This window comes from Quercus robur, chromosome 3 (genome assembly GCF_932294415.1).
Source record: "Quercus robur chromosome 3, dhQueRobu3.1, whole genome shotgun sequence".
Classification (NCBI taxonomy): Eukaryota; Viridiplantae; Streptophyta; class Magnoliopsida; order Fagales; family Fagaceae; genus Quercus; species Quercus robur.
In genome coordinates, this window is record NC_065536.1 from 39518701 (window position 1) to 39543740 (window position 25040).

Sequence of the window (25040 nt, forward strand, 5' to 3'; positions counted from 1 at the left end):
CTTGCAAAATTTCAAAGTGACCAAAGATTAATAACCATGTCATCAATTAATTATTTAAATTCAAGTTTTTGTAATTTAAAATAATGCATAAAAGATGATTTTATTAATCGAATAATAAATAACATCCAATTAGCATAAATGTTAAGAACATTTAGAATATGTAATTTAATTATAGAATTTTCGAAATATGAATTCTATAATAAGTTATTGGATAGTGAGTTATACTATGCATAACTTGAACCCAACCTTTTATACATATATTTATATATATATATATATATATATATATGCTTCTATTGAAAACATAAAAGTTTTCAACCAATTGAGTTACAAGTCCCTCGAAAAGTTTAATATAAACTTTCTGTTTACTCTCATCTTTAATTTGTTTTTGTCATTTTTTTTCGCCGAATATACTCGCCAGATTCATCAAACTCTACAACAATGGTAAGAAAAACGTTTTTCCTCGATTACTGGTGATGGATGGATGGATGCCAGGGTGTATTATCCGTGTACTAAAGTAGATTAACTTTTATTCAATTGGACAATTAGAGGCAATTCTTTGTTAAGCTTGTCTGGTATATGGTCTCTCTTTATTTTGCTTTTAAGACGATCTTTGTCTTATTGTTGATATTTCCACTTACTTTCTCTAATGGTTCTAAAAGATGTTAAATCAAATTTTTGAGATAGAGTGTTGATTGGTCTTGCCCCCCGCGGGGGGGTGGGGCGGTGGAGTTTTCTTTTATTTTGCCTTTATTTTATTTTCTTTCTTTTAATTGTGAGATTTAAATTTATGGCATTATCAACATGCTGAAGATTATATATTCAAAGTTTTTTTTTTTTTTTTGGCATAACAAATTTTTTACCCCTTCAGAGATCTATGCTAATAAATGATAATAAAATTATAGTTAAGATTAAATTTTTGAATTAATTGAATTGAATAATTTGTATTTTATTAACTTATAAAAATTAAATTTTTTAACCCTGTGCTGTTAAAAAGCATATATAATTTGTACTACAAAACAAACTTTTTTACATACATATAAACACATAATATTATATATATAGTCAATTTGAGGTTCATATTTACTAGATTGATCATGAACACGTTATTATGTTTGAATTTGAACTACTTTTCAAGTCTAAGCCTAGTTAGGCTAATTATCTGCTAATTAAAAAGAACTTAATTAACAATCTTTTTTCCAATTTGATTTCAAGTTATTGATAAACAACTTTGTTCATTTATAGTTCTAATTTTTATTAACACTTTTAATTGGTTGCCACTTCATGAATTTATTTTAAAAGTAAAACTTAGGTACAATATTTAGATATTATTTCTTAGGTTTTTTTCTTAAAATTTAGTAATGTAGCTACTTAACTAAAAATATACTTCCATGTCACGAGAAAAAAAGCCACATAACTGAATTTTAAAAGGAATAACACCTAAAGTACTGTACTTAAGTTTTATTCTTATTTTAAATGGCATTTGATAAAATCATTCCCATTTATTTTAGATATTATGTTTATTTCTGATTAAAAATTAATTTTTTATAAATGTATATTACGTGACATCACAAGCATATTCTATATTTATGAAAAATTAAATCTTCACCACTGAATGGTTTATTTATAAAAACAAAACGAATATGATTCTAATAAGACGGATAATGCGTGTAGATATTCTAAGAGCCTTAGAAATACTTTTTTTTTTTTTAATGGGAATATAAATATATACCTTACTAAAAAAATTAAAAAAAAAATAAACAAACAAATAGATGCAACATTAAAGTTTAACTAGGACGAAGTTAAGATTTTGAATTAGGGGGAGCCAAGGTATAAGAAAAAAAAAATTCTAAATATGTAGTCATTTATAGTATTAACAAACTATCAACAAGGACAAAGATACAAAATCATTATTTTGTAATACATTACAATGTAATCATCTACTAAAAAAGACACAAAACACTATTATTTCTTATTATAATAGAGCATTTGTATTAGCTCGTGCAAAATTTATGTCTATTTTAGCGTAAGGACCTATTTTTTCTATTTTACATACTCACTTCTTAAAACATCCCACATCCTATTATCTATTTTACATTACATTTGATTAAAATCTATTTCATTATCAATTTTTTATTATTTTCCCAAATCATTTTTCTCTCTCTTCCTCAACCACAAACTAATGCTCTCAATTAAAGAATTATTAAAATATTCATTTGCATAGTTATGATAATTGTGTGTAAATGTACACAATTATTGTTGCACAAATGTATTTTTGCACAATGACACATAAATTGATATGGGTGTATTTTGAGGTTGATTGAACAGATTTGAGACCTTATGCTATTTTACAACAATTGATGCAAATGTTCTTATAATGAAATCTATGTAAATTTTAGGGGAGGGAGGTCAAGATTTTTGGAAGAGGGGGTCAAATATAAAATTATAGAGAATATACCTACTTTTTTTCCCCCCTTAAAGTTGAGGGACTTGGGCCCCTGTGGACCCTCACCTAACACCGTCCCCGAGTTTAACTACATGTGACTTCATCTTGCGGGGCCAAAATCCTAGTTTGGCACCACTAGAAGGATTTCGTATCTCCTTTCGTAGGAAACAAAAAAGAAGACAACTATTCTAATTATAATTTTGGGGGCACTTGAATAGTAGGCTCAATGGATTTGAAGTATTTGTCGTAAATGTGGAAACCCCAAATTCCATCCACTATACTATTGGTCCATAGGGTTTCGAGGGTGTTTCATGGACTGGGAGTAAAATAGTTTAACCATCGAGTGGGACACCATTTCTTTATTTTTATGTAACTTTTTTTTTTCAAATAAAAGAATTCAATGAAAATAAGGTAATGCCAAATTTAATTGTGAATATTGATATAACATAATGTTCCAATCAGCCTTTTTTTTTTTTTTTTAATAACATAAATATATACCAAATTGTGAATATTGATATAACATAAATATATACCAATTTTTTTTTATTAGTTATATTTCTTCACTCCAATCAGCCTAGCTAGTTCAACCCACTTAGTAACTACCCAATCCAAAAACTTAAGCAAAACAAAACTTTTTAAAAAAAATAAAAAATGCTAGCTAGCCTAGTATGAAGAAACAATATTATTTTGTGTTTTTTTTTTTTTTTTTTCCCATTTTTGTTGGTAGATGATTGCATCTTAATGTATTAAGATACAATGATTTTATGTATTGTCTTGGTTTATAGTTTGTTTATACTATATGAATGGCAATTTAGGGCTGCTCCACATTGAAGGTAGGGTGATCATAGGACTACCCTAATTTGGAAAAAAATAATTAATATATATATATATATATAATTTAAAAAATTTTGATTTTTTCTTACCCTTTAAGAAAATTTAGGACGGTCACAAATTTATGAACAAATTAAACTTTGAACAAAGTTTGGCAACAAATTTGGTTGTAAATTAAGGCTACAATTTCACTCAATATATTTTTTTATTGGATGTGAATTTTGAAAAATTCACCATTGAATTACATTTTCTTTTTATATCTTCCATACTTGCAGAATTTCAAGAAGAGCTAAAATCAATGGTTATATCATCAATCAAATATTTAAATTTCAAGTTTTTGTAGTCTAAAATTATACATAAAAAATAAGTTTATGAATCGAATAGTAAATAGCATCTGATTGATATGAAATTTGATATGTGTTTTAAGAACATAAAAAAACATGCAATTCTATAGTTAGATTTTCAATATATGTAGCCATGTTAATTTGTTAAGTGAGAGTTGTAATGATAAGCTACAACTAAGTTTGTAGTCAAGCTTTTTCTTTAAACTTTGATCCCTTTAATAATATATTAAGCCCTTACAAACAAAAAGAAAAAGCTCAAGAAAATTTTTATTGAACTAAAATTTTGAAAGAGAAGTAACTTGTAGCATTGATAATAAGAGTATTATACAATGATTTCAAAATAAGAAAATTTGTAGACGTAAAATTATAAGACTTATGTATCTGCTTGTTTTTTTTTTTTTTTTTTTTTTTTTTTTTTGCCAATATATGAATTTTTTTTTATTAAATTTTGTAAAATTTAAGTTTCTTAATGACCGCTCTAAAAAAAAATATATATATATATATATATATTGTGGGGACACAAGCCTAAATATATATTGGGTCTTGGGCCTTGTTCGAGGAGACTCAATGGTCCGAGAATAGATCAATAGTAAGGAAGACATAAAACTTTGAACTTCATGAGCAAGCTATGACTGTAAAGGTTGGGAGAGGTGGGCCGAGGAGGAATATCCCCTCGGTTAAACGAAACGAAGATCAAAATGTGTGTCCTATCATCTAGGGTGACGTTCCAGGAGGTTCTATTAATAAGGATGTGCATTATGAATGTATAGGAGGGATGGGGGCTAGGAAATATCCAAAAGAAAGCTGCTGTCACCTCATTAAATGCACTACAACTAACTCTCTGGCCGCATTAATGAGGAAGTGATACCTGAACAATAGTTTTCAGCCTTATAGCTGCTCTCCAGAGACTTTAGGAATGTGCTGATGTGACAGGGATCAACACCAACAATCTAACATACACGTGGAGGGTAGAGATGAAGGCAAAGGGATAGTATAAAGTAGGAAGAAGACAATGAGAGAAGGGGATCGAGAAATTGAAAGAAAAAGACTGTAGCAATCAAGAGTGGAACTTGTAATCAAACTTGAGAATCAATATATAAGAACTGATCTTCTCGAACTATGCCAAGTACGACTTTCTTTATATTAAACCAGTCTATCTTCATTTTCTTGTCATCTGGATCCACTTTACTTCTTGTCTGACTCATTAAAGCCCAGTTTTCCAACTCACTCTTTACAAATTCATTATATTGAGCTCTTTGGGCCTAAGTTCATATATCCTTTGGGCTTGGGAGCCAAATCGTGTCCTTATGTATATATTTCTAAAGTGTGTCTATGTGGATTTTTATTTTTTTATTTATTTTTTATTTTTTTATTTTTTTTTGCGCTTATACTCCAATCCCCATAATTTGAAATCTGGATCCGTCTCTTCCCCAACCAATACAAACATAAAACACCTAGTAGGTGAATTTTCTATTAGACAATGATACTCTTAGACTGTTTTTATATTATTATCTATTTTTATGCAAATTCCGTATTTACCAAAAAGAGAGTAAATATTTCTACACTAATTGTGAATATTGATATAACATAATAAATAAAAATGAATGTAAGATAATATTTTTTCCATTCCTTGTAGAAGGAGTAGAGAAACAATCATGAACGCTGGTTTAGGAATTCTGTGTGGGTTTCCTGAACGGGAGGGATCAAAATTATTCATCAAAACAGTAAAGTGGTGGGCGTGGGACCCTGTTTTCTTAACACCATATGTTTACGTTTGCTGTGAGAGCGAGGTAGCTTTTCAACTATCCTCAGTCACCCTTCTCTGTTTCCTTTCAGGATGAAAGCTGTTAGCATTAAACACAGTGGTTTTTTTTTTTTTTTTTTTTTTTTTTTTGGGTGGGAATGGGATTAGGAATGTAGAGTAGCCAGAATGTATGCACTACAAAAGGAAACAAAGTAAAGCTTGCATGTGAGGTAGGTAGGTAGGTATCCTAGGCTTAAATAAATGGCATCTTTTGAAAAGGAGTTTATTCTATACTAAGGGGGAAGCGTATCAAAAGTCGAAATCCCATTAAGACTTTTGATTAGATTAGGTAGCTAAAATGCCAATCTTTTTTCTTAAATGGTGACCTTTTTAGGAGAATGATCCTAATTCCAGTGAAATTTGACCTGTCTTTTTTATATAATTTGTACCCACCCCCACCCCCACCCCCACATCGCTGCTGCAAATATATTCATTTCATCAACGTTAACCAAGGCAAGGCAGTCTTAGTTATAGTTATTTGCAAGTTTTCTACTTAAAACCAGTTTTATAAAGTGTGGCTTGATTTAAATTTGTTAACTTGAACATGAAAGGATCCATCAGCAAGTGCATTCCACAATAATTAATTTGATGTTTCCTAAGTGGCACCAATTAAGGCCTTTGAAACTTAAGTGACCAAAATTGCTACTTCACTTTTTAGGTGTTTTATTTATACTCCATACTAATTACAGTATGTCATATGATTTTGTTTTATTTTTCTTTATAAAATAACTAAAGTTTAAAATAGGAAAAATCATATGCATAACATATTGCAATTGACGAACTATAAATTAAATGCTACCAAGCCGATACATGAGAGAATAATATGTTATGGACCAACATTGAGGTTGAAGTGGTGACCGAATTCCCTGTATTATGTTGAGAATCATAGTAGATGGGAGAAGGAGAATTTTAATTTTAATTTTAATTTTGGTGGGACTGGAGGGGGAAGGGGTGTTGGGGTTGAGTGGGTTAGGGAATAGGGAGTGTCAACTATTTTGAAGGCTTCATAATGCTTTCTTTTTTGGAGGGACAGACCCAAAGACAAAATCATGTGGGTTGTACAGATGCTTCAAAACACTGGCTCTTTTCTCCATTCAAACACACCACTGGGTAAAAAGAACAATTATTTCCTACTCATTTGGGCATCCCCTTAGTGCATTTCTTCATTAAGATTACGGTCAACTTCTCTTTAACCCCACTTGTTTGAATCCCTTTTTGACTAGCTTGGAAATTTCCTTTTCTGATTCATAATATTAATTAGTTTTGTTGATCAAGTAAGGAGGAATTGGTGAGTTACAGGAGCCAAATGCAATCTAAGTGAGCAATGCTACAGAGTACAGCCACAAAAAATTTCACATTTTTCACAACATTTAATTGACAAGTTTTTACTCGTTTTCTTCTAGGCTCATTATTAATATCATTTTTTTAATATTTTTTTACATGTTATCAACAATCTCCACATCAGCAAGTGCCAAATTTTTGTGTGTATAAATTTTCTCAATCCAAGTGCATGAAAGGAGCCAAAAGGTTGTAGACTTGTAGTACTTAAAAGTTTGAATTGGACAGGAAATGACATCCATATCTACGTCAAGCAGTCTCTTCCTAAAAATAAGAATCCACCAAGTTGAAGACTTATTGGCCGGGGGCTACGAAGAGAAGCCACAAATATAAATAAATGTACCCAATTAATCTAAGCACATTGACACATTGGATTGAGATAAAGTACAATAACTAAAATATTACGTCTGATGCAATAGATATCAATGACAGGGATTAGAAGTTGAAAGAAACAATTTTTAATATTTTTCTCAAAAAAAAAAATAATTTTTAATATCAACCATAATATAAAAAAAATGAGAAAAAGCTAAAAATTAAAAATTAAAAATGGTAAAAATATTTTGTGAGTGAAAAGGAGGTAATTGCAACGGGTGCATGCAATACCTACCCAATCCAAATCCTTGAGTCTAATATCATGTTCAGTGAACATTAGCAGATAGTCACTAGTGCCAATTTCAGATTTTTACCTTCCTATTCTCAACTAATTAGTGGCGTGTGCTTTTACCAATTACGCAATGCAATTATCCAAGTAGAACTCACCCACTTTGAGTTATGGTCAATGTTATCAAAATCAGGATCTTACGTAAGATTGTGAAAGGTAGGTGGGATCACCGCTCATAAGATCGGATTGTGGATCGTAAAATCCTACATATTTTCATATTAAAGCAAAAAACACATTGATAATGACTTTGTATGTTAAATAATCACGTAAATTTTGAATTTATCCATTAAAAAAAAAAAAACCAAAGATTTGCATTATATGAATTTGCATGTCATACATCACTACGTCTATACTAACGAAACAAATATATCTAAGTTTTGACCCAGTGTGTCTAAAAAGTTCAATAAATGTTTAATTAGCAACCAAATACCAAAATATTTATGAACACATATGGAAATATATTCCAAGTTCCAAGTTTAAAATCCAAAAATAGTTATCAATTGCAAACTAGCAAACTAAAATATGAAATCCAAAAGCAAGATTAATATTAAGGTAAAGTGATCATTTAATTATTCTCATTTTAGGGTTCATATGACCATCGTTTCAATCATCATCATCCATTTCTTCATCTATGTAGACATTGTATATTTGTATACTAGAGCTGCAAAAGAGATCAAGGTACAACTTCACACTCAACTATTTAAGTTATACCACTCAGCAACAATTAAAGAGCATGCTCAAAAAAATCAATCAATCAATATACAAATACAAACATACTAATAAAATTATATATAAGAAAAATATTTTAGTAATATTATAATACAAATTAGTATATTGATTAAACAAATTTAGCAACATTATAGTTTAAAATGTAGCAAAGCCAATATAAATTCTTCATTTAGAAATGATGAAGTATTCCTTTATTTTTATTACAAGTGAACTAAAAACTACAAAACATTTGCTTAGGTTGACATAATTTAAAAAAAAATAGAATAAAAAGTCATACCATCACAACATAGAAAAATAAAAACCCTTGAAGCTTCATCAAAACCAAAATTTATCCCTTTAAAAAAAAAAAAAAAAAAAAAAAAAACAACCAAAAACTGATGTTTTGGTAGGATCGGTAGAATCGGTAGGTTCCCATACGATTCTACGATCCAACACAATCCTACATACGATCTTACCATTTTTACAATCCTAGTGCGATTCTAAACGTTTTGGTGAGATGAAATCGTAAAATCATGTGATCCTACGATCCAAATCGCAATTTTAACAACCATGGTTATGGTAGTAAAGAGAGGCAAATATATCACAATATATGCACAAGAAGAAATAGAGGGGGTCTGGCAAAGGAAAAATTATTAAGTATTTATTAAGTACAATAATATAGTTTTTTTTTTTTATATGAATATTGGATCCCGTCATGAATTTCATTAATATAATTTATTATTATATGAGGAGAGTGAGCAACACATTACTCGATTTCTAAAATAATGAATTATTACTTAAAGGGAGGAGAGAAATGTTCTAAACCCCTCAAAACTTCCATGCCTTTGTGGTGGGGGAAAATGGGCATTTGCCCCTAATTTACAAACTATGCAGCAAAATGCCTCTGTTTTGAAACAACTTAACAAAATGCTTCAGTTTTTGAAATTCGATTTTAATAAAATCGAATTACAAGTGGAACTCAACATTAGCAATGTCGAGTTCTATGCATATTTTGCCACTTAAATTTTGTTTGGAGCCTTTTTTGGTTGCCCAGCCATGTGTGGTCCATTGGAGGGATGACCTTACTAGGCCTAGGTTTTGTTCGGGGAGTTACGTTCGGAACTTAACATTGGGCCACATGGTCGAATGGCTACCAGCATATTTTTAAGCCTACAAAACCATTAAAGCCAAAGTCTAAAAATCATGATAATAGTCAAATAAATATACAATATGCGTTTGATATGATAGTTTTCATTAGTAGTTGTAACAACAGTTGAAACAAAGTAGTATTTATTTAGAAGTAAAGTAATCATGTACTCAATGATGTAAATTTAAAGATATGAAAGTAAAGTCACTTATCTTTGTATGGTTTATAACTCCAACTGTGTAGCATCAGTGAGTTGATAGGATTCCAGTAGACTGCCAGTGGTAGAGGCTAGTTAAACTTACCCCCTCTTATCATGCATTTAAATGAATTTAAGTCTTGGTTAATAATTGTAATAGTAGTGAGAATAAAGTAATATGTATTTAAATTTGAAGTAATCATGTACTCGATGATGTAAATTTAAAGATAAGGAAGCAAAGTCACTTATCTCTGATGGTTTGCAGCCCCAGCTGTGCAGTATCAGTTAGTTGATAGGATTCCAGCAGAATGACTCCAGCAGTAGAGAGACAATTTGCAATGATAACTTCGTGATTGAAGGGGAAAAATTGGTGCAACTGGAGAGAGAGAGAGAGAGAGAGAGAGAGAGAGAGTATGTTCAGCTATGTGTAAGGGCTGGTTAAGCTTGCCCTCTTATCATGGACTTAAATGAGTTTCCCCTTTGACAATACTCTTTTAATTGTTGTGAAGTTATGAATAGTGTTGCCTTCCATAGGAAGGGCTTTTGTAAGATGTAATTTGTGCCTTCTAAGGGAAGGGGTTTTGTAAGAAGTAGTTGTGCCTTCTAAGAGAAGGGTTTTGATATAAGATCTTGGTGCCTTCTAGAAGAAGGGTTTTAGTAATAGAAGTTCATGCCTTCCATGAGAAGGGCTTTTAGTATAAGTGTTTGATATCTCTTGAAAAGTGTGGAGATGGTAAAAGATATAGATGTTTTGTGGGATTTAGTATTTGCGATATGTATGATATATGGAAGTATGAGAGATATGGAGGTTAAAGATAGTAAAATTGTGAGATTATAACAGCTGGAGAAGTTGTAAAGATGGTTTTCCAAGATGAAAGATCTTGTAAGAGAAGAGTATGGAGATATGTTTAGGTATTTGGAGATAGGAGCAATAAGATAGGTGTATTTTCTGAATATGGAGAGTGAGAGAATGGGTATGAGAAGGGTAATAGTGTTGTAGTGTGTTTAGCCATGTTGTTGGGATTTACTGTTGGGATCTTTTGCTGGAGTAGTAGAAATTGCTTTCCAAGAGGAAAGATTTTGTAAGAAAAAAGTATAGAGATGTGTTTATGGGCAGCGAAACAGTAAGATTTCAAAGTAAGAGAGTATGAGAGTAGAGCTTAGAAGAGTTGTGGTGTGTTATATGTAATGGTGTAGTAAGTGTGTATAAGATTGTGTAAGAGAAGTGAAGAAAGAGATGTTTAGAGATATGGACAGCAAGATATATGTATTTTCAAAATATGGAGAGTGAGATAATGAGTATAAGAGAGTAATAGTGTTGTAGTGTGTTTAGCAAAGCTGCTGGGATTTTCAGCTAAAGGATGTATGAGGGCTTATGAAGGGCATTTATGGGTTAAGGACTGGAGAGTTTAGTTTCTAACTTGAGAACTAAAAACCTAGAAGCTCAGTACTTTATTAAGAGCTTAAGAAGATAATTAGAAGGAGAAAGAGTGGGGAAGTTTATGAAAGAGTTCTCCTCCATTAGTGTCCCCCTTTAAGGTGTTGATGAATGGTCCCCTTACGAGCTAAGTTTAAGGGGGTATTTTAGCAAAGAATATCAGCCAAAATCTGTCCCAACTAGCAATGAATTTTCAAAAATCCGTCTTAAGATTTGGCCAAAAATGGTATGTTTAACTTTAAGGTATTCTTGTTGTTTTAGGTAAGAGCTACTGGGGAAAATGTAGCAAAAAAGGAAGGTATTTTAGCAAGAGAAAGGTAGTTTCTTTAGTTCGTTTTGGTTTTAGCCAAATGTGGAAAAATCAGTAATGCTCAGGCTACTGGGTCAGCTGTTACATCTGTTCTGAAAAAGCTGTCCCAGCTGTCAGGAAAAGCTGTGACAACTATCATAAGACAGCTGTTATAAGACAGTTGTTTCTTTGGGCAGAAGCAGATAAGGTCAGCTGGGTGATTTCAGACTGCTGAAGAGGTCATTTTATGGATTTGGCTGAAAAATGGTAAAATCTCTTTCAAGAGTATCTTGCTATTTTGGGTATAGCAGCTGGTTGCTGGGATTTCAACATAAAATAGCTGATGATATCACTTACAGCCAAGTTTCAAGTGCTAAATACACTGCTAGGGTTTAGCTAAAAATGTTTCCTTTTTCGGGTGTTTGTGTTTTTGGTCCAAGGTTCCATTACAACACATTTTTAGCAAGTAATAAAATGATTGGTTGAAAGTTAATGAAGCTTTAGAGATCTAGTTAAGATCTCATTGTGTTGTGACTTAATCTTAATGAGTAAGAAGAGCATTTAATGCTCTGCTCTGGCAGCTAGTAGAGAAATATATGATTTGATTATGGCTGACAGTAGCTGGGTATTAGAGATATCATGAATATTTTATATATTTGGAGATAGCCAATCATATTAGGCCATGCGTTTGAGTTGGAATTTAGCTAAAAGTAGTAATGTAGTTTATGTAAAATAATATAATGAAGTTTCTAAATTTGCATAGCAACAGTTGGGGATTGAATGAACATTTTTTTTTCTCAACATTTAGATGGCTGGAGATATTGAGTATTTGTTATATTATGAATGTTAAGTTTTAGGAAAAAAGCAATGGGGAGTCTTATCATTTTAAGTATTATGTGATAAAAGATGCTTACCATACGTTACCCGCTACACACGACCTCGTCAGAGTTCAGGGAGTTGGAGAAGACACGCCAAGCAACATGTCTCTTTTATCAACTTTAAACCGCTGGAACTTTACTAAACATACCTCTTGGCACTCCAAACCACGACTCTTAAAGTTTCCCCAAAGAAACTTATGAGCTTGGATCATAAACCGAAAATGAGATGACGTACCTCGGGTTTTGTTGTCATTTTGTGTAAATATAGGCTCTTGTTGAAGAAGCCGCTTGCCATGAGTGTAAGAGAGGTAATATGGGCCGTGAGTTTTAATTCAATGTGTGAGCTCAATCCATATGTTGATGTTGATGATATCTTGGGTTATGATCCCAATTGATGAAAAGGAAATGTGGGACATGAATCCGCCTCTTGAAGTAAGGATCTCACAGGTCATGTGAGCCTAATCCATGAGATATAAGCTTATTTTAAGCTTTAAATAGATTTACTCAAAAAATCAATAATATGTTGAATGACATGGGTTGCCGCTGAATATGCCACGTGGGCCAAAAAAAGAGTCCTCAACAAATTTTTTTGAAAATTTAAGTGAAACTTGACATTGCTAATTCGAGTTTCACTTAAAAAAAAAATATATATATATATATATAACTCAATTTTGAGGATATCGAGTTTTACACAATCGAGTTTCAAAAACAGGGGCATAGTTTCAAAGTATGAACATTTTGCTGCATAGTTTGTAAATTATGGACAATGTCCATTTTTCCCTTTTGTGGTGTACTATTCACCCCTTATAATATGATGAGAAGAGAATGTCCCCTGAACTACCTTTTCAAATTCTTTAAATACTTATATTCATCACACCACGTACGTGTTAAAAGATGTATTTTTCCATTTCTCAAATATTAAAACTCTTAAAAGATGTATTTTTCTTTCAAATTTTGGATATATATTTTCTAGGAAAAAAACTAGTTTTTAAATTATTTTTTTCTCCTTTTCAAATTTTTAGTCATGTTTCTTCACTAAATTTTCCAAATCCTATAAGTATTCCCTTTGTCTCTCTTCACTAACATCTTTGTTGTTGTTCCTCGTTTCTCCCTTTCTAGCTAACATTCACCAGCTTAATATAAGATTTTTTTTTTTTTTTTTTTTTAAATAGAGTTTGAAAATATTCTCTTTGTATAAGTACAGGTCCTACAACGCTCTGTTTGTTTTGGCTAAAGACATTTCCCTTAAAAATATTTCACATTTTCTAGTGTTTATTACCTATAGAAAATCTTGGTTAACGGAAATCATTTTTCAAAATAAACGGATACAATCTAAAAGAAGCGGAAAAGGTTTTTACCTTTAAAGTGAAAAGTGTTTTCCTTCATTCTCCCATGCCTCATCCCCTAAATTCCTTAGTACTTCTACCACCTCCATGTCATTTCCACCACTATTATCACTATTGTAACAACCACTGTTTCCAACATTGCCACCACACCTCCGTCACTACTACATCTTTGTCAATCATTGGCACCTCCACGGTCATCCCTATTAGTATCCTGATCACCACACCACTTTGGCCCTTGCTATTTCGATCATCATTATTCCACTTACATGTAATATTAATGATTTCCACTATAAACCAAAAGGGCAAAATGTTTTTGTGGATCACTTTCAAAATTTCAACCAATTAAAGAATGTTATTTTTATTGAATATATTTTCAATTAAACATCGAAATAAATGGAACTTCGATAAAAATTTGGATATTTATAAACACAACCTATAAACAGGATAGATAAATAAAAATTATACTTATTTCACAAGATTTAAGTACTAGTATGTAGTGGGTTCTAATTAGATTAATTGGTAAAGTCTCTGATGGTTGAATAAGAGTTCTGTAGTTCAATCTCCGCCTACAACAAAAATCGATTGGTGTCTTGGTCGGATGGTAAATAGTTATCATCAAGAGTAGATGTTATAAGTTAAAACTTTATAAAAAAAAAAAAAAAAAGTACTAATATATACACTTTATCACACCTGTGAATTTTAAAGTTGTGAATTCGAGTAATGGCAAACCTCATTAAAAAGTGGAGCGGAGGCAATGACAACATATGTGATTCCTTTTCTTTCTAAGCAAATTAAAAAAAAAAAAAAAAAAAAAAAAAAAAGCATGTAAACCTAATGTCGACCTATCAGGTAACTAGTGAAGAAAATCAGAGTTTTGTGCAAAGTTTTACCTCTTATTGCCTTTGGAGTTAGTATCAAATGGAGCCACTGTGAAAAATCCCTTCGGGTGACCAAAAACCTGCTCAAAGAACCAAACACATACCTAAATTATTCTTAATTTTTTTGGATGTGAAGACAAATATTCTTAGAGTTAATATAGCTTTATTAAGTGCTAATCCAACCTTAATAAATTTTTTTTTAATTTTTTTTAATTTTCTGGTCATAAACAACGTCCATCCGATTCCGATTAACTTTTAATTTCATTGATGATCATGGAAAAAGCAGTCGGCAATCGGTCCAAAGAAACGTTTGAAACATCAAGTCAACGGAAATTGTGGGGTCTACATTGCACGTGCACCTATGTACAATTTACATAAGCTGTAATCAGGGGGTGCATAAATTAGTAGTTTGATAGAGTGGGACCCAAGACTCCAATTTGGTGTAACACATGCACACGATAACTCTGTCTTGTAGAATAAAGCATTACCCTCTGTTCTTCATCAGATGGCAATAAATGTATTTAGGACCCACAAATATATATACTACGAACATATTGTACATATTTTATATATAGATATAGACGACAGCGACAGCGACTGAGAGAGAGTGCAGCTTTTGCTTTTTAAAGTTTGCTGCTTTTGATTGTTTATTGGATGGACTGTCTATCGAATGTGGAGACAGTGCGAGTGTTTTAGAATCAATAAAGCAAACCCAAATAAGATTATTGTTTTCAAGCCCCAGAAAAAAAAAAAAAAAAAAAAAAAAAAAAAAAAAAAAAAAAAAAAAAAAAAAAAAAACTAAGATTATTGTTGGAGAAATATTATCTAGAAAAATTTGAGGACCACAATCTTTTTTTTCTTTTTAAGAAACTGGACCATAATCTTTTTTTAACTATAATTTTACCACAATTTTGATGAATAAATTGTGAGTGGTTGTTTAAAAAGTAGTTAATTCATATGAAAGTGATGAATATTTATTTACAATTTATTACATTAGAGTTGTAACAAAAAAAGAGTTACACTCCTATAATTATTGTATTAACTATCTATGCCCTTTTATATCACAACTCTAAATTAGTCGATCATGATCGGTGAAGAAAATAAAAGGCTATTGTGAAAGTGATTATTCACATTTGCAGCTCACCAATTCATGAAGTTGTAGTAGTTGTGACAATGGTGTGGTGACAAAACTTTTTTTTTTTTATAATTATTTTCTGGGGATAAGGACAAAATTGTTATATATATAAAATTTGTGAGAAATAAATCAAAATAATTGGCACAATAGAAAGATCTCACGGGTACCAATTAGATCACCAATCCCAACCCAATTCCTCGAGATTCTCAAAACTTAATAGAAACCAAAATAAAAACAGAAGGAATATGGAATTTGGCACTTAATAAAATGGGCAAACTCAGGGAATGTTGGATTCTCAGTGGCCACAGTAGAAGCTTAGCAAAACAAAGCAATCCCAACACAAGTTTTAAACTCTCTATCTGGGTCTGGCTGACAGCAAAAACTCTTTACTGTTTGACCTCACAAAGTAATTTTTTTTTATTAAGTGGTTTTAACATAAATTTGTGAGTGCTTAATAGTTAATACTTAAATTTTGCTCTACTTTTTAAATTAAGACAATGGTGAATAGAAAATTCCCTAGTGCCTTTTTCTTTTTCATTAAAAATAATGCATGATTGAAGGTCTTTTCTTTTACCAATCATCTTTTGCGTTCATCTAGATTTGCCTAATGTGGCTCTTAGCTTTTATATATTCTTTTCTTTGCTGAACCAGTGGCACGCATATTAGTTCTCTTTACTCTTCACATTACCAAACCTCTCTGATTGAAGGTCTTTTCTTTTACCAATCATCTTTTGCGTTCATCTAGATTTGCCTAATGTGGCTCTTAGCTTTTATATATTCTTTTCTTTGCTGAACCAGTGGCACGCATATTAGTTCTCTTTACTCTTCACATTACCAAACCTCTCTGATTTTGGGTGTAACTAAGTGGCTTGCAGTACTATGAGAAGCGTAAGCAATTGTGTTGGTTAGCTTCTGATGTGAATATTACATGCAACAAAAACAAAACCAGTTGAAGATTGGTTGTGCTTAATTTTTCAAACTTCAAACTACTCCTACCAGCTTTTTACTTGATTGCTTTCATAAAAAAAAAATTTTAAAAAAAAAGAAAGAAAGAAAAGCTGATTTTGGCATCTGGGCTCCTAGTCTTTTGAACTTTCAATTCAATGGAAAAGAGAGCGGAGGTTGTTTTGTGCTGTGTAGCTTTGTTATGCTTATGGAGCTCAGCAACTGGTTTGCTTTCTTCCAAAGGTGTCAACTATGAAGGTAACCGAAACTCCTCCTCATGGTGCTTTAAAGCTTTGGATGTTTGCTTAATATTTACATCAGTGTGAGATTGTATGGTTTTTTTTTTTTTTTTTTTTTTTTTTTTTTTAATATTTCTTATAAACCTTGTAGTGCAAGCTTTGATAAGCATTCAAGCTCTTCTGACTGATCCTCATAATGTTCTTGAGAATTGGGATGAGAATGCCGTGGATCCATGTAGCTGGGCTATGATCACTTGTTCTGCTGATGGTTTTGTCATTAGCCTGTAAGTAGAAATATATATATACATATCAAACCAAGAAAATGGAAATTCTTCCTGCTATAAAATCTAAAACAAAATATTATGTGTGATTTAGTTGAAATGGTTTTGCTGCAGAGGAATTCCAAGCGGGAACTTTTCCGGTTCTCTGTCACCAAGCATCAGCAACTTGACCAATCTCCAGACTGTGTAAGAAAACCAACATATTAGGAAAGTATTATGATAAGTTCTGCATGAATATGAAGCATCTTATTAGAGGACTCTTTTTTGCAGCCTTCTGCAGAATAACAATATATCAGGACCAATTCCCTCTGAGCTTGGGAGACTCCAAAAGCTTCGGACACTTGATCTTTCAGCTAACAGTTTCACCGGACAACTTCCCAGTACTCTATCCCACCTGAAAAGCCTCCAATACATGTAAGTCGAATTGTAAAAACAAATTTGTCCTTAAACATGACTTCTACATAAGAAGTTTTGGAAATAATGGTCAGTAACATCGCTTCAACTGTCTCTTACTGGTATTGGGATTTGAATTCTGATCAGGCGGCTAAACAATAATAGTCTGTCCGGACCAATTCCTTCAGCTCTAGCTACCATGACCCAGCTTACTTTTCTGTAATTCTCTTCAAACCTTACCCTTCTTCAGTACTAAAAATTATATTTTTTTCTTGAAATTTATTTAGTTTCTTATCTTAATAATGTTTAAATGGTTTGTTAATGTTTTAGGGATCTGTCTTACAACAATTTAAGTGGTCCTGTACCAAGGTTTCAAAATAAGACATTCAAGTAAGTCACTCCTAAAATGGTTTCTTTTTCTTTTTCTTTTTCCCTAGTTCCTTTTCCCCCTTCAAAACATTCAACTTTTTCTTTGTCTAATTATGTTCTCATCTTTTGACTGACACAGTGTTATTGGAAACCCTTCGATATGCGCCACCGGAAGAGAAAATGATTGTTTTGGAACGACAACACTATTATCTAATTTTGCCTTGAACAATTCACAAAGTAATTGGAGTTCCCGCTTGTTTCAAGTTTGTTCAATTTATTCAAACCTTTAACTTATAATACAAACACGTTTCCCTGTACTTTATGTTTTATTGCATCTTTTTCTTTCTCACTAATCATTTCTGGTTTGACTAAGTTCTAAGTTCATGATGGAGTTACCTACTAATGAGTTATAGCTCAATTGGTACTTCCTCCTCCCATAATAATAAGATGGAGGGTGAGGTCTTGAGTTCAAGACCCATTGAGTGCATGTGTAACTTACAATTAAAAAAAAAAAAATCATGATGGAGTTACCTTCTTTAATTTATATATGCATGATCCCCTGCTTTAAGATAATATTATTTAAATTTAGTTTCTCACAAACAGTTTCTTGCAATTATCATGACCTGTTTTTCTCCTTGTTTCTTTTAGGTTCTCAACCTTCTGGAACAACTAAGAGCCACAAAATTGCCTTAGCCTTTGGTTCAAGCCTAGGTTGTATCTGCCTATTAATTCTTGGGTTTGGTTTCCTTCTTTGGTGGAGGCAGAGACACAACAAGCAAATATTCTTCGATGTTAATGGTTAGTAAAATAAATTTTCTTTCAGAAAAATTAGTAAAGCACTTAGAACCAAATGAGTTTGTTCTGATTAATAGACTCTCTCAAATTTCAGAACAACATCATGAAGAACTTTGCCTTGGAAACTTAAAGAAATTTCAGTTTAGAGAACTACAAATTGCTACAAACAATTTCAGCAGCAAGAACCTGATTGGAAAGGGCGGCTTCGGTAATGTCTATAAAGGTTATCTTCATGATGGTACACTAGTAGCTGTGAAGAGACTCAAAGATGGAAATGCCATTGGGGGTGAGATCCAATTTCAAACAGAAGTTGAGATGATCAGTCTAGCAGTGCACCGAAATCTCCTCCGTCTTTATGGATTTTGTATGACAAGCACAGAGAGGCTTTTGGTTTACCCTTACATGTCAAATGGGAGTGTTGCTTCCCGTCTCAAAGGTAAGGGGGACTAACCAAGGATTATACTATAGCTACGTCCCTTTGTTTGGGACAATTTGCTGAGCAAGTAGAGCAAGATGTTAACGCGTAATTCAGTTGCAAATTCTGCACTAATATATTAACTTTGTTTCACTATCTTCTTTTCTTCATTGTAGCAAAACCAGCCTTGGATTGGGGTACAAGGAAAAGAATTGCCTTGGGAGCTGCAAGGGGATTATTATACTTACATGAGCAGTGTGATCCCAAGATAATTCACAGGGATGTGAAAGCTGCAAATATATTGCTTGACGACTACTGTGAGGCAGTGGTAGGAGATTTTGGACTGGCAAAGCTGTTGGATCACCGTGATTCACATGTGACTACAGCGGTGAGAGGCACCGTGGGGCACATAGCTCCTGAGTATCTCTCAACAGGCCAGTCCTCTGAGAAAACAGATGTTTTTGGTTTTGGGATCCTTCTACTTGAACTAATATCTGGGCTAAGGGCTCTAGAGTTTGGGAAAGCTGCAAACCAAAAAGGAGCCATGCTTGACTGGGTAAGACAAACACATTGTGAACATTACAAGGTCAACTTAAAACTCCATCTGCCTTCGTAAAAAATATATCTAATTCATGACAGTATAATTGCAGGTGAGGAAAATTCATCAGGAAAAGAAGCTTGATATGCTAGTTGACAAGGACTTGAAAAACAACTATGATCGGATAGAGCTCGAAGAAATGGTTCGAGTAGCTTTGATATGTACTCAATACCTTCCAAGTCACAGGCCAAAGATGTCTGAAGTGGTCCGAATGCTCGAAGGAGATGGGCTTGCTGAGAAATGGGAGGCTTCTCAAAGAGCTGAATCAACCAGGTCCAGAGCCAATGAATTCTCCTCTTCAGAGAGATACTCAGATCTTACTGACGACTCTTCTTTGCTTGCCCAAGCAATGGAGCTCTCTGGACCCAGGTGACAAGGTTGTGAAAATGGAAACGAAGTTAAAATTATGAAAGGAAAAATCAGTAATACAATCAGATTACAAGAATCTGAGTCCAAAATCCCAGTTGAACTGAGTTTGTTGTATATTAGAATCATATTGAAGCCCCAAAGATTTGTGTTAATTTATGACTGTACAGACTCTGATTTAAGAAATAGGCGTTTGGGTGAGTGTTACATGTGCTTTGGTTTCTGCTGAGTGAAGAAATTTTTTCAGATAAATGTCATACTAAGAGTCCTGAAGTTGTAAGAATAATCTTCTTGGGATGAGCTTCGTTTGTTTTAATAGCATGTTGAATCGGGAAAGAGATTCATTACTCTGTTAACACTGGAATTGTGATGCTTATTCTTTGTCCTAAAACCAATATCAACTTCCACGATTTGTTTTCAGAACTTCCATAAAATCAAGAAAACATGTACAATATCTCAGTCCTTTACTGCAGAGAATAGACATGTAATTATGTAGGATGCATTCATGGTCCACACTATTCTTTATTGAAATTGATAGTGACAATGACGAGATTGTTCGGTCTAATATTGGATAGCTGGCTGGAAGTGTGAAGGAATTGGCATCTATCATCCTTTAACCTTTTGTTAAAGATAAGATCAGATTCTCAAAAGTGAAACCTAGATTTGGAAAATAGCGAGATGTGGTTCATCCACTAATTGAACACTATAAGGCATAAAAAATGGTACAAAATGCATCTTCAACCCAAAAAATTCATGAAGGGCATTACACATCAACTCAAATTATTGTCCCCAATTACACTGTGTCACATGAATATTTTGACTGCCTAGTCTTGACTTGATTCAAATTGCAGGGCTTTTAATTTTTATAGTCCAAATTAATTACAGAAGATCAAAATGAAGTTGTTCAAGGGTGATATTCCCTTTTACAAAATATTGGGTGGTCCTAGTAATGCACCAACTAAAGGTGGGGGATATTGAAGATTCCAGGGCTGCCTAATGGCCAGAGAATAGAAATTCTAAAGAATCTAACAAAAGAAACATAAATAAAGATGTGCACACTGCACAGTTCCACTTGTTGCAAGATAAGTATGGGCAAAAATATGTATAATTTATCTTCAGAGCTGTTAGATTTAACTTTCTCTTCAACAGCAACAATTATGCAATGTATGGCTGATGATTTAATTGGATCTAAATAATATTAACATTTTTATTTCGATGATAAAGTTACACAAATGTAATTGGGAAGCAACTCTGCCAAAGGGATTGAAACAAAAGAGATTGAATGATAAACCAAAGCATTACATGAGAAAACCATGTTTAATTCTGGATGAATAGAATTTCTGCTCTAGGAGAAGCCCGCCGAAACCTCACCAACTCAATCAACATATTCAGTCTTCCCTCTGTAACAAATGAACAAGGTGCGATGCTCATTACCTCAAGCACTGGAGAATTTTCAAGCAAAAACTTGATGAATTCCATCTCATGAGGTACGCCAGACATCTCTGTCATCTTTACAACTTTAAGTCTCCCAAATATGCAATGTGAAGGACATTCTTTCTCCCAAAAATCCAAATCAGTTGCTTCCATAGCAGTTAGCGTGTTTAAGGAGCTCTAATAGAAATTAATGTATAGAAACATGTTAGTCATAATAAAAAAACTATTAACAAATGTTTCACAAAACAAATACTAAGACATTCACCAAATAAAGCCTCAACACGTTCAACATAGCTTACCGAGATTTGAAGTTCCTTCAAGTTAGGAGAGTTCGTAATCAAGCGAAGAACAACAAGTATCTCTTTCATATCTTCAAAACTTACTTGATATAATTCAATAATCTTCAAATTGATATATTTAATTGGAAGTCTTCCTGGGTCATCACCTACAGTCAAGTACTAGAGACGGGAAATAAGAAATCATTAAGATAGTTTCGTATAAAAACTATAAGCGTCCCTGATAATAAATCCAACTCAAAACAAAGTAAGGGAAGACACACTAGACAAATAAAAACAGAACATAGTGTTACCTTTGTGAAGTAGATACGCCCAATGAGCCTCTCAAGATGTGGTGCACCACCAAGAAACTTGATAAAATTACAACTGGAACTTTGTTCCATGTGTTCAGCAATGTCCTCAGTCATATACATGGCAACAGACATTGCGATCAGAAGAGGAGTATTTTCAAGACAAATGTCTTTGAATTCACCTTCAAGGCACAAGTATTTGAGATTTGGGGAACGAATATTAAGCGTTAGACTATCAATGTATGATAGTGACAGACTCTCAAGAAGAGGGCAACTAATGATAACACTTTCAATTGCATCAGAGGCAACATAAACTTGGTGAAGCTTAAGGCTCTTCAAAAAAGAGAATCCCTTAAAAGTAGGTGGTGGATCTAGTTCACAACGAGACAGCTCCAAATGGGTTAATTTTTTACAATTAAAAAGACATGAAGGTACCCTAATCCACTCATTTTCATCCAATTCAAGAACCAATTCTTTGATATCTTTCCTTGAAAGGAAAAGTATCCATTGATCTATATCTGGGCAGCTCGTCAAGAATGAAGTACAAAGCTGGAACTTGTGAATTGGTCCTTGATGGAGAAATAGAGCCCGAGTGATAAAGTTTATAAGCTTGTTCTCGACAAATGTTCGGTCATTAGTTGAAGTAACACATTTTTCGTCAAATGCAAGATGAGTGAGTGTGGCCCATCTATACCTCCATTTACTTGACAAAATGCTTGTCCTTACTGCCTCTACTATTGGTAGCCGAGTGAGAATACTCTCTATAATGCTTTGAGGTAAATCACTAATCAAATCCAAATCCGGAGAATCACCCATTTGTGTGTCTCAGCCAAAATGACAATCGAGCAATGCCAACACAACCTATAAGCAATTGAAAAAAAATTTTAACTCAAAAATCAACTGCCACACTGCTATGTTTTCATTATATTCCACATTTCACAACAAAATCAATAATTTAAATAAAAAATAAATAAATAACCCATTTCTTAACAAAATCATTAATGCAATATATCTTCTACTATTCCATCATTAGAATCTGAGGAAACAAAGACCCACTACTCAGATGTCTCCAATATGAATATTTCTTTGTTATATAAGCAATTGGCAAACAAATTCATCAAGAGCACAAAATTAATAATGTTCTACTTCTATTGTATAAGTGCTAATGAATTTGAAACTCAAATTCAGCCCCCCCCCCCCCCCCCCCCCCAAAAAAAAAAAATAAATAAAAATTAGATCTTAGACAAAAACGAATTATTAAAGAGAAAAGAAACCAACATTTAGACGAAAGCGAAATAAACATTTCCGTAGATTAATAAAAACATTTGAAATAAATAAAGCAAAAAAAAAAAAAAAAAGATTACCGAGATTGGAAGATGAAAGTTGTTCTTATCCGGAAGAAGAATGTCAAATTTTGCTATGTGAAGGCAACCGAAAGTTTGTAGTTTGGTAATAACGCGGAAAGAAAGAGATGCGACGGTGTGGATTGTGGAATGGAAGAAACACATTTCAGTACTTTTAATTTTAATTTAGGCCCAAATGCTAAAACAACCTTCGGATTTGGTTTTTTTTTTTTTTTTTTTTTTTTTGGGTTGGGTTTAAGTTACTTGGTGTAACTATAAGTAATGTTATATCATTTAATAACTTGTTATAGAATTCATATTTTGAAAATCATACCATTAAATTATATATTATATATGTTCTTAACAATCATACTAATTTTCATGTCAATTAGATGTTATTTATCATTTGATCTATAAACTCATCTTTTATGTATTATTTTAAATTACAAAAATTTGAACTTAAAAAATTGATTGATAATATAGCTATTAATTTTTAATCACCTTAAAATTTTGCAAGCATGGAGAATATACGAAAATAATATAATCTAACGGTAAATTTGTCAAAATTTGCATCCAATTAAAAAATATTGCATGGTGTAACATTACTTAGAATTATACCAAGTGTAACTTGAACCCAACTTTTTATATATATATATATATATATATAATTTTGTATAAAAACACACGTCTCAATTATTTTTTTTAATTTAATTAAGTTTTTATTCTTCTAAAAAAAAAAATGAAGTTTTATATTCCCCAAATTGACCCTGTAACTAACTTTTGTTATCCTAAAAAAAAATAAAAAATAAAAAATATCACATGATCATCACGAGCAATAACATGAGTAAGTTAGTACTCGTTTGTTAAGAGCTGAAGTCGGTTAATGGATAATCACTTTGTCAGGATAAGCTAAACCAATTTTGTTATGGCTGTTATTGGTAGTTAGTTAGCTTATACAACTAGAGTCGACATAGAAACAGTTGGTAGTTAGGCATTGTAGATTCATTGTAACTAAGAGCCTGTTTGGGTAAGCAATTTCCACAACTCAATTCTCAGTTTCCATAACTCATAACTCAAAAATGGTGGGACCCATAGCAAAAAGGTTGTTTGGCCAAACGATAACTCTGTTTCCATAACTCATAACTCAATGGCATTTCCGTAAATAAACACACATGAGGGACCCACAGCCGCAACTTTTGACCACCTTTTGACTTTTTTTTTTTTTCTTTTTTCTGGGTTGGCTGTTCGTCCTTTTTTTTTTTCCTGCTAGGTTGGCGTTGGCAGTTCTTTCCTCCTTCTTTTTTTTTTTTTTTTTTTTTTTTTTTTTTTTTTTTCTTCTGCTAGGTTGGCGTTGGCTGTTCTTACCTCTTTTTTTTTTTTTTTTTTTTTTTTTTACTGGTTCGTCTGTTCTGTTCCTTTTTTTTTTCTTTAGTACCTAGGCTCACCAAACTTAGTGAAAAAAAAAAAAAAAAAAAAAAAAAACCCAGACGGAACAGCCAACCCAGGAGGAAAAAAAAAAAAGAAGAAGCTGCTAGTGAAAAAAAAAAAAAAAAAAAGCTGCACTGTGACAGGCGTGGGCCCTCCAAATAGTGTGAAAAATTATGAGTGATGGAAACTGAGTGATGAAGGCAAACGGATGTGAAAAATTGAGTGATGAGTGATGAGTGATGAGTTATGAGTGATGAGTGATGAGTGATGGAAATTGAGTGTCGGAAATTGAGTGACGAAAAATGCTTACCCAAACAGGCCCTAATTTTGGCATTGTAAGTGAATATAAAGAAGATTGAACTCATTGTAAAGGAATCATCTAGATTGTTAATAAAAATACTTCTCTCTA

General features: G+C 32.5%; 2 protein-coding genes across 3 annotated transcripts; one reads left to right on the forward strand and one right to left on the reverse strand.

Annotated features, from left to right (window-relative positions):
• Window positions 1–15983: 15983 nt before the first annotated feature.
• On the forward strand, window positions 15984–20196 carry LOC126717989 (protein NSP-INTERACTING KINASE 2-like). The gene is made up of 11 exons (XM_050420007.1): window positions 15984–16642; window positions 16775–16907; window positions 17019–17090; window positions 17175–17318; window positions 17445–17516; window positions 17628–17687; window positions 17806–17903; window positions 18315–18464; window positions 18556–18897; window positions 19053–19432; window positions 19527–20196. Exons 1-11 carry the CDS (start codon window positions 16543–16545, stop codon window positions 19845–19847), a joined length of 1872 nt encoding a protein of 623 aa, XP_050275964.1. The 5' UTR covers window positions 15984–16542; the 3' UTR covers window positions 19848–20196.
• Window positions 20197–21029: 833 nt separating this feature from the next.
• On the reverse strand, window positions 21030–23417 carry LOC126717990 (F-box/FBD/LRR-repeat protein At1g13570). Of its 2 annotated transcripts, none has more exons than XM_050420008.1 (4): window positions 23225–23413; window positions 21864–22721; window positions 21574–21732; window positions 21030–21451 (listed from the first exon to the last, which is right to left on the reverse strand). In XM_050420008.1, the coding sequence occupies exons 2-4, from the start codon at window positions 22674–22676 to the stop codon at window positions 21158–21160; spliced, it is 1266 nt and encodes a 421-aa protein (XP_050275965.1). In that variant the 5' UTR covers window positions 22677–22721; window positions 23225–23413; the 3' UTR covers window positions 21030–21157. The 2 variants fall into 2 exon arrangements, 1 of the variants encoding a protein (XP_050275965.1); XR_007652800.1 differs by having other exon boundaries at window positions 21304–21451; window positions 21574–21719; window positions 23225–23417.
• Between the last annotated feature and the right edge of the window lie 1623 nt (window positions 23418–25040).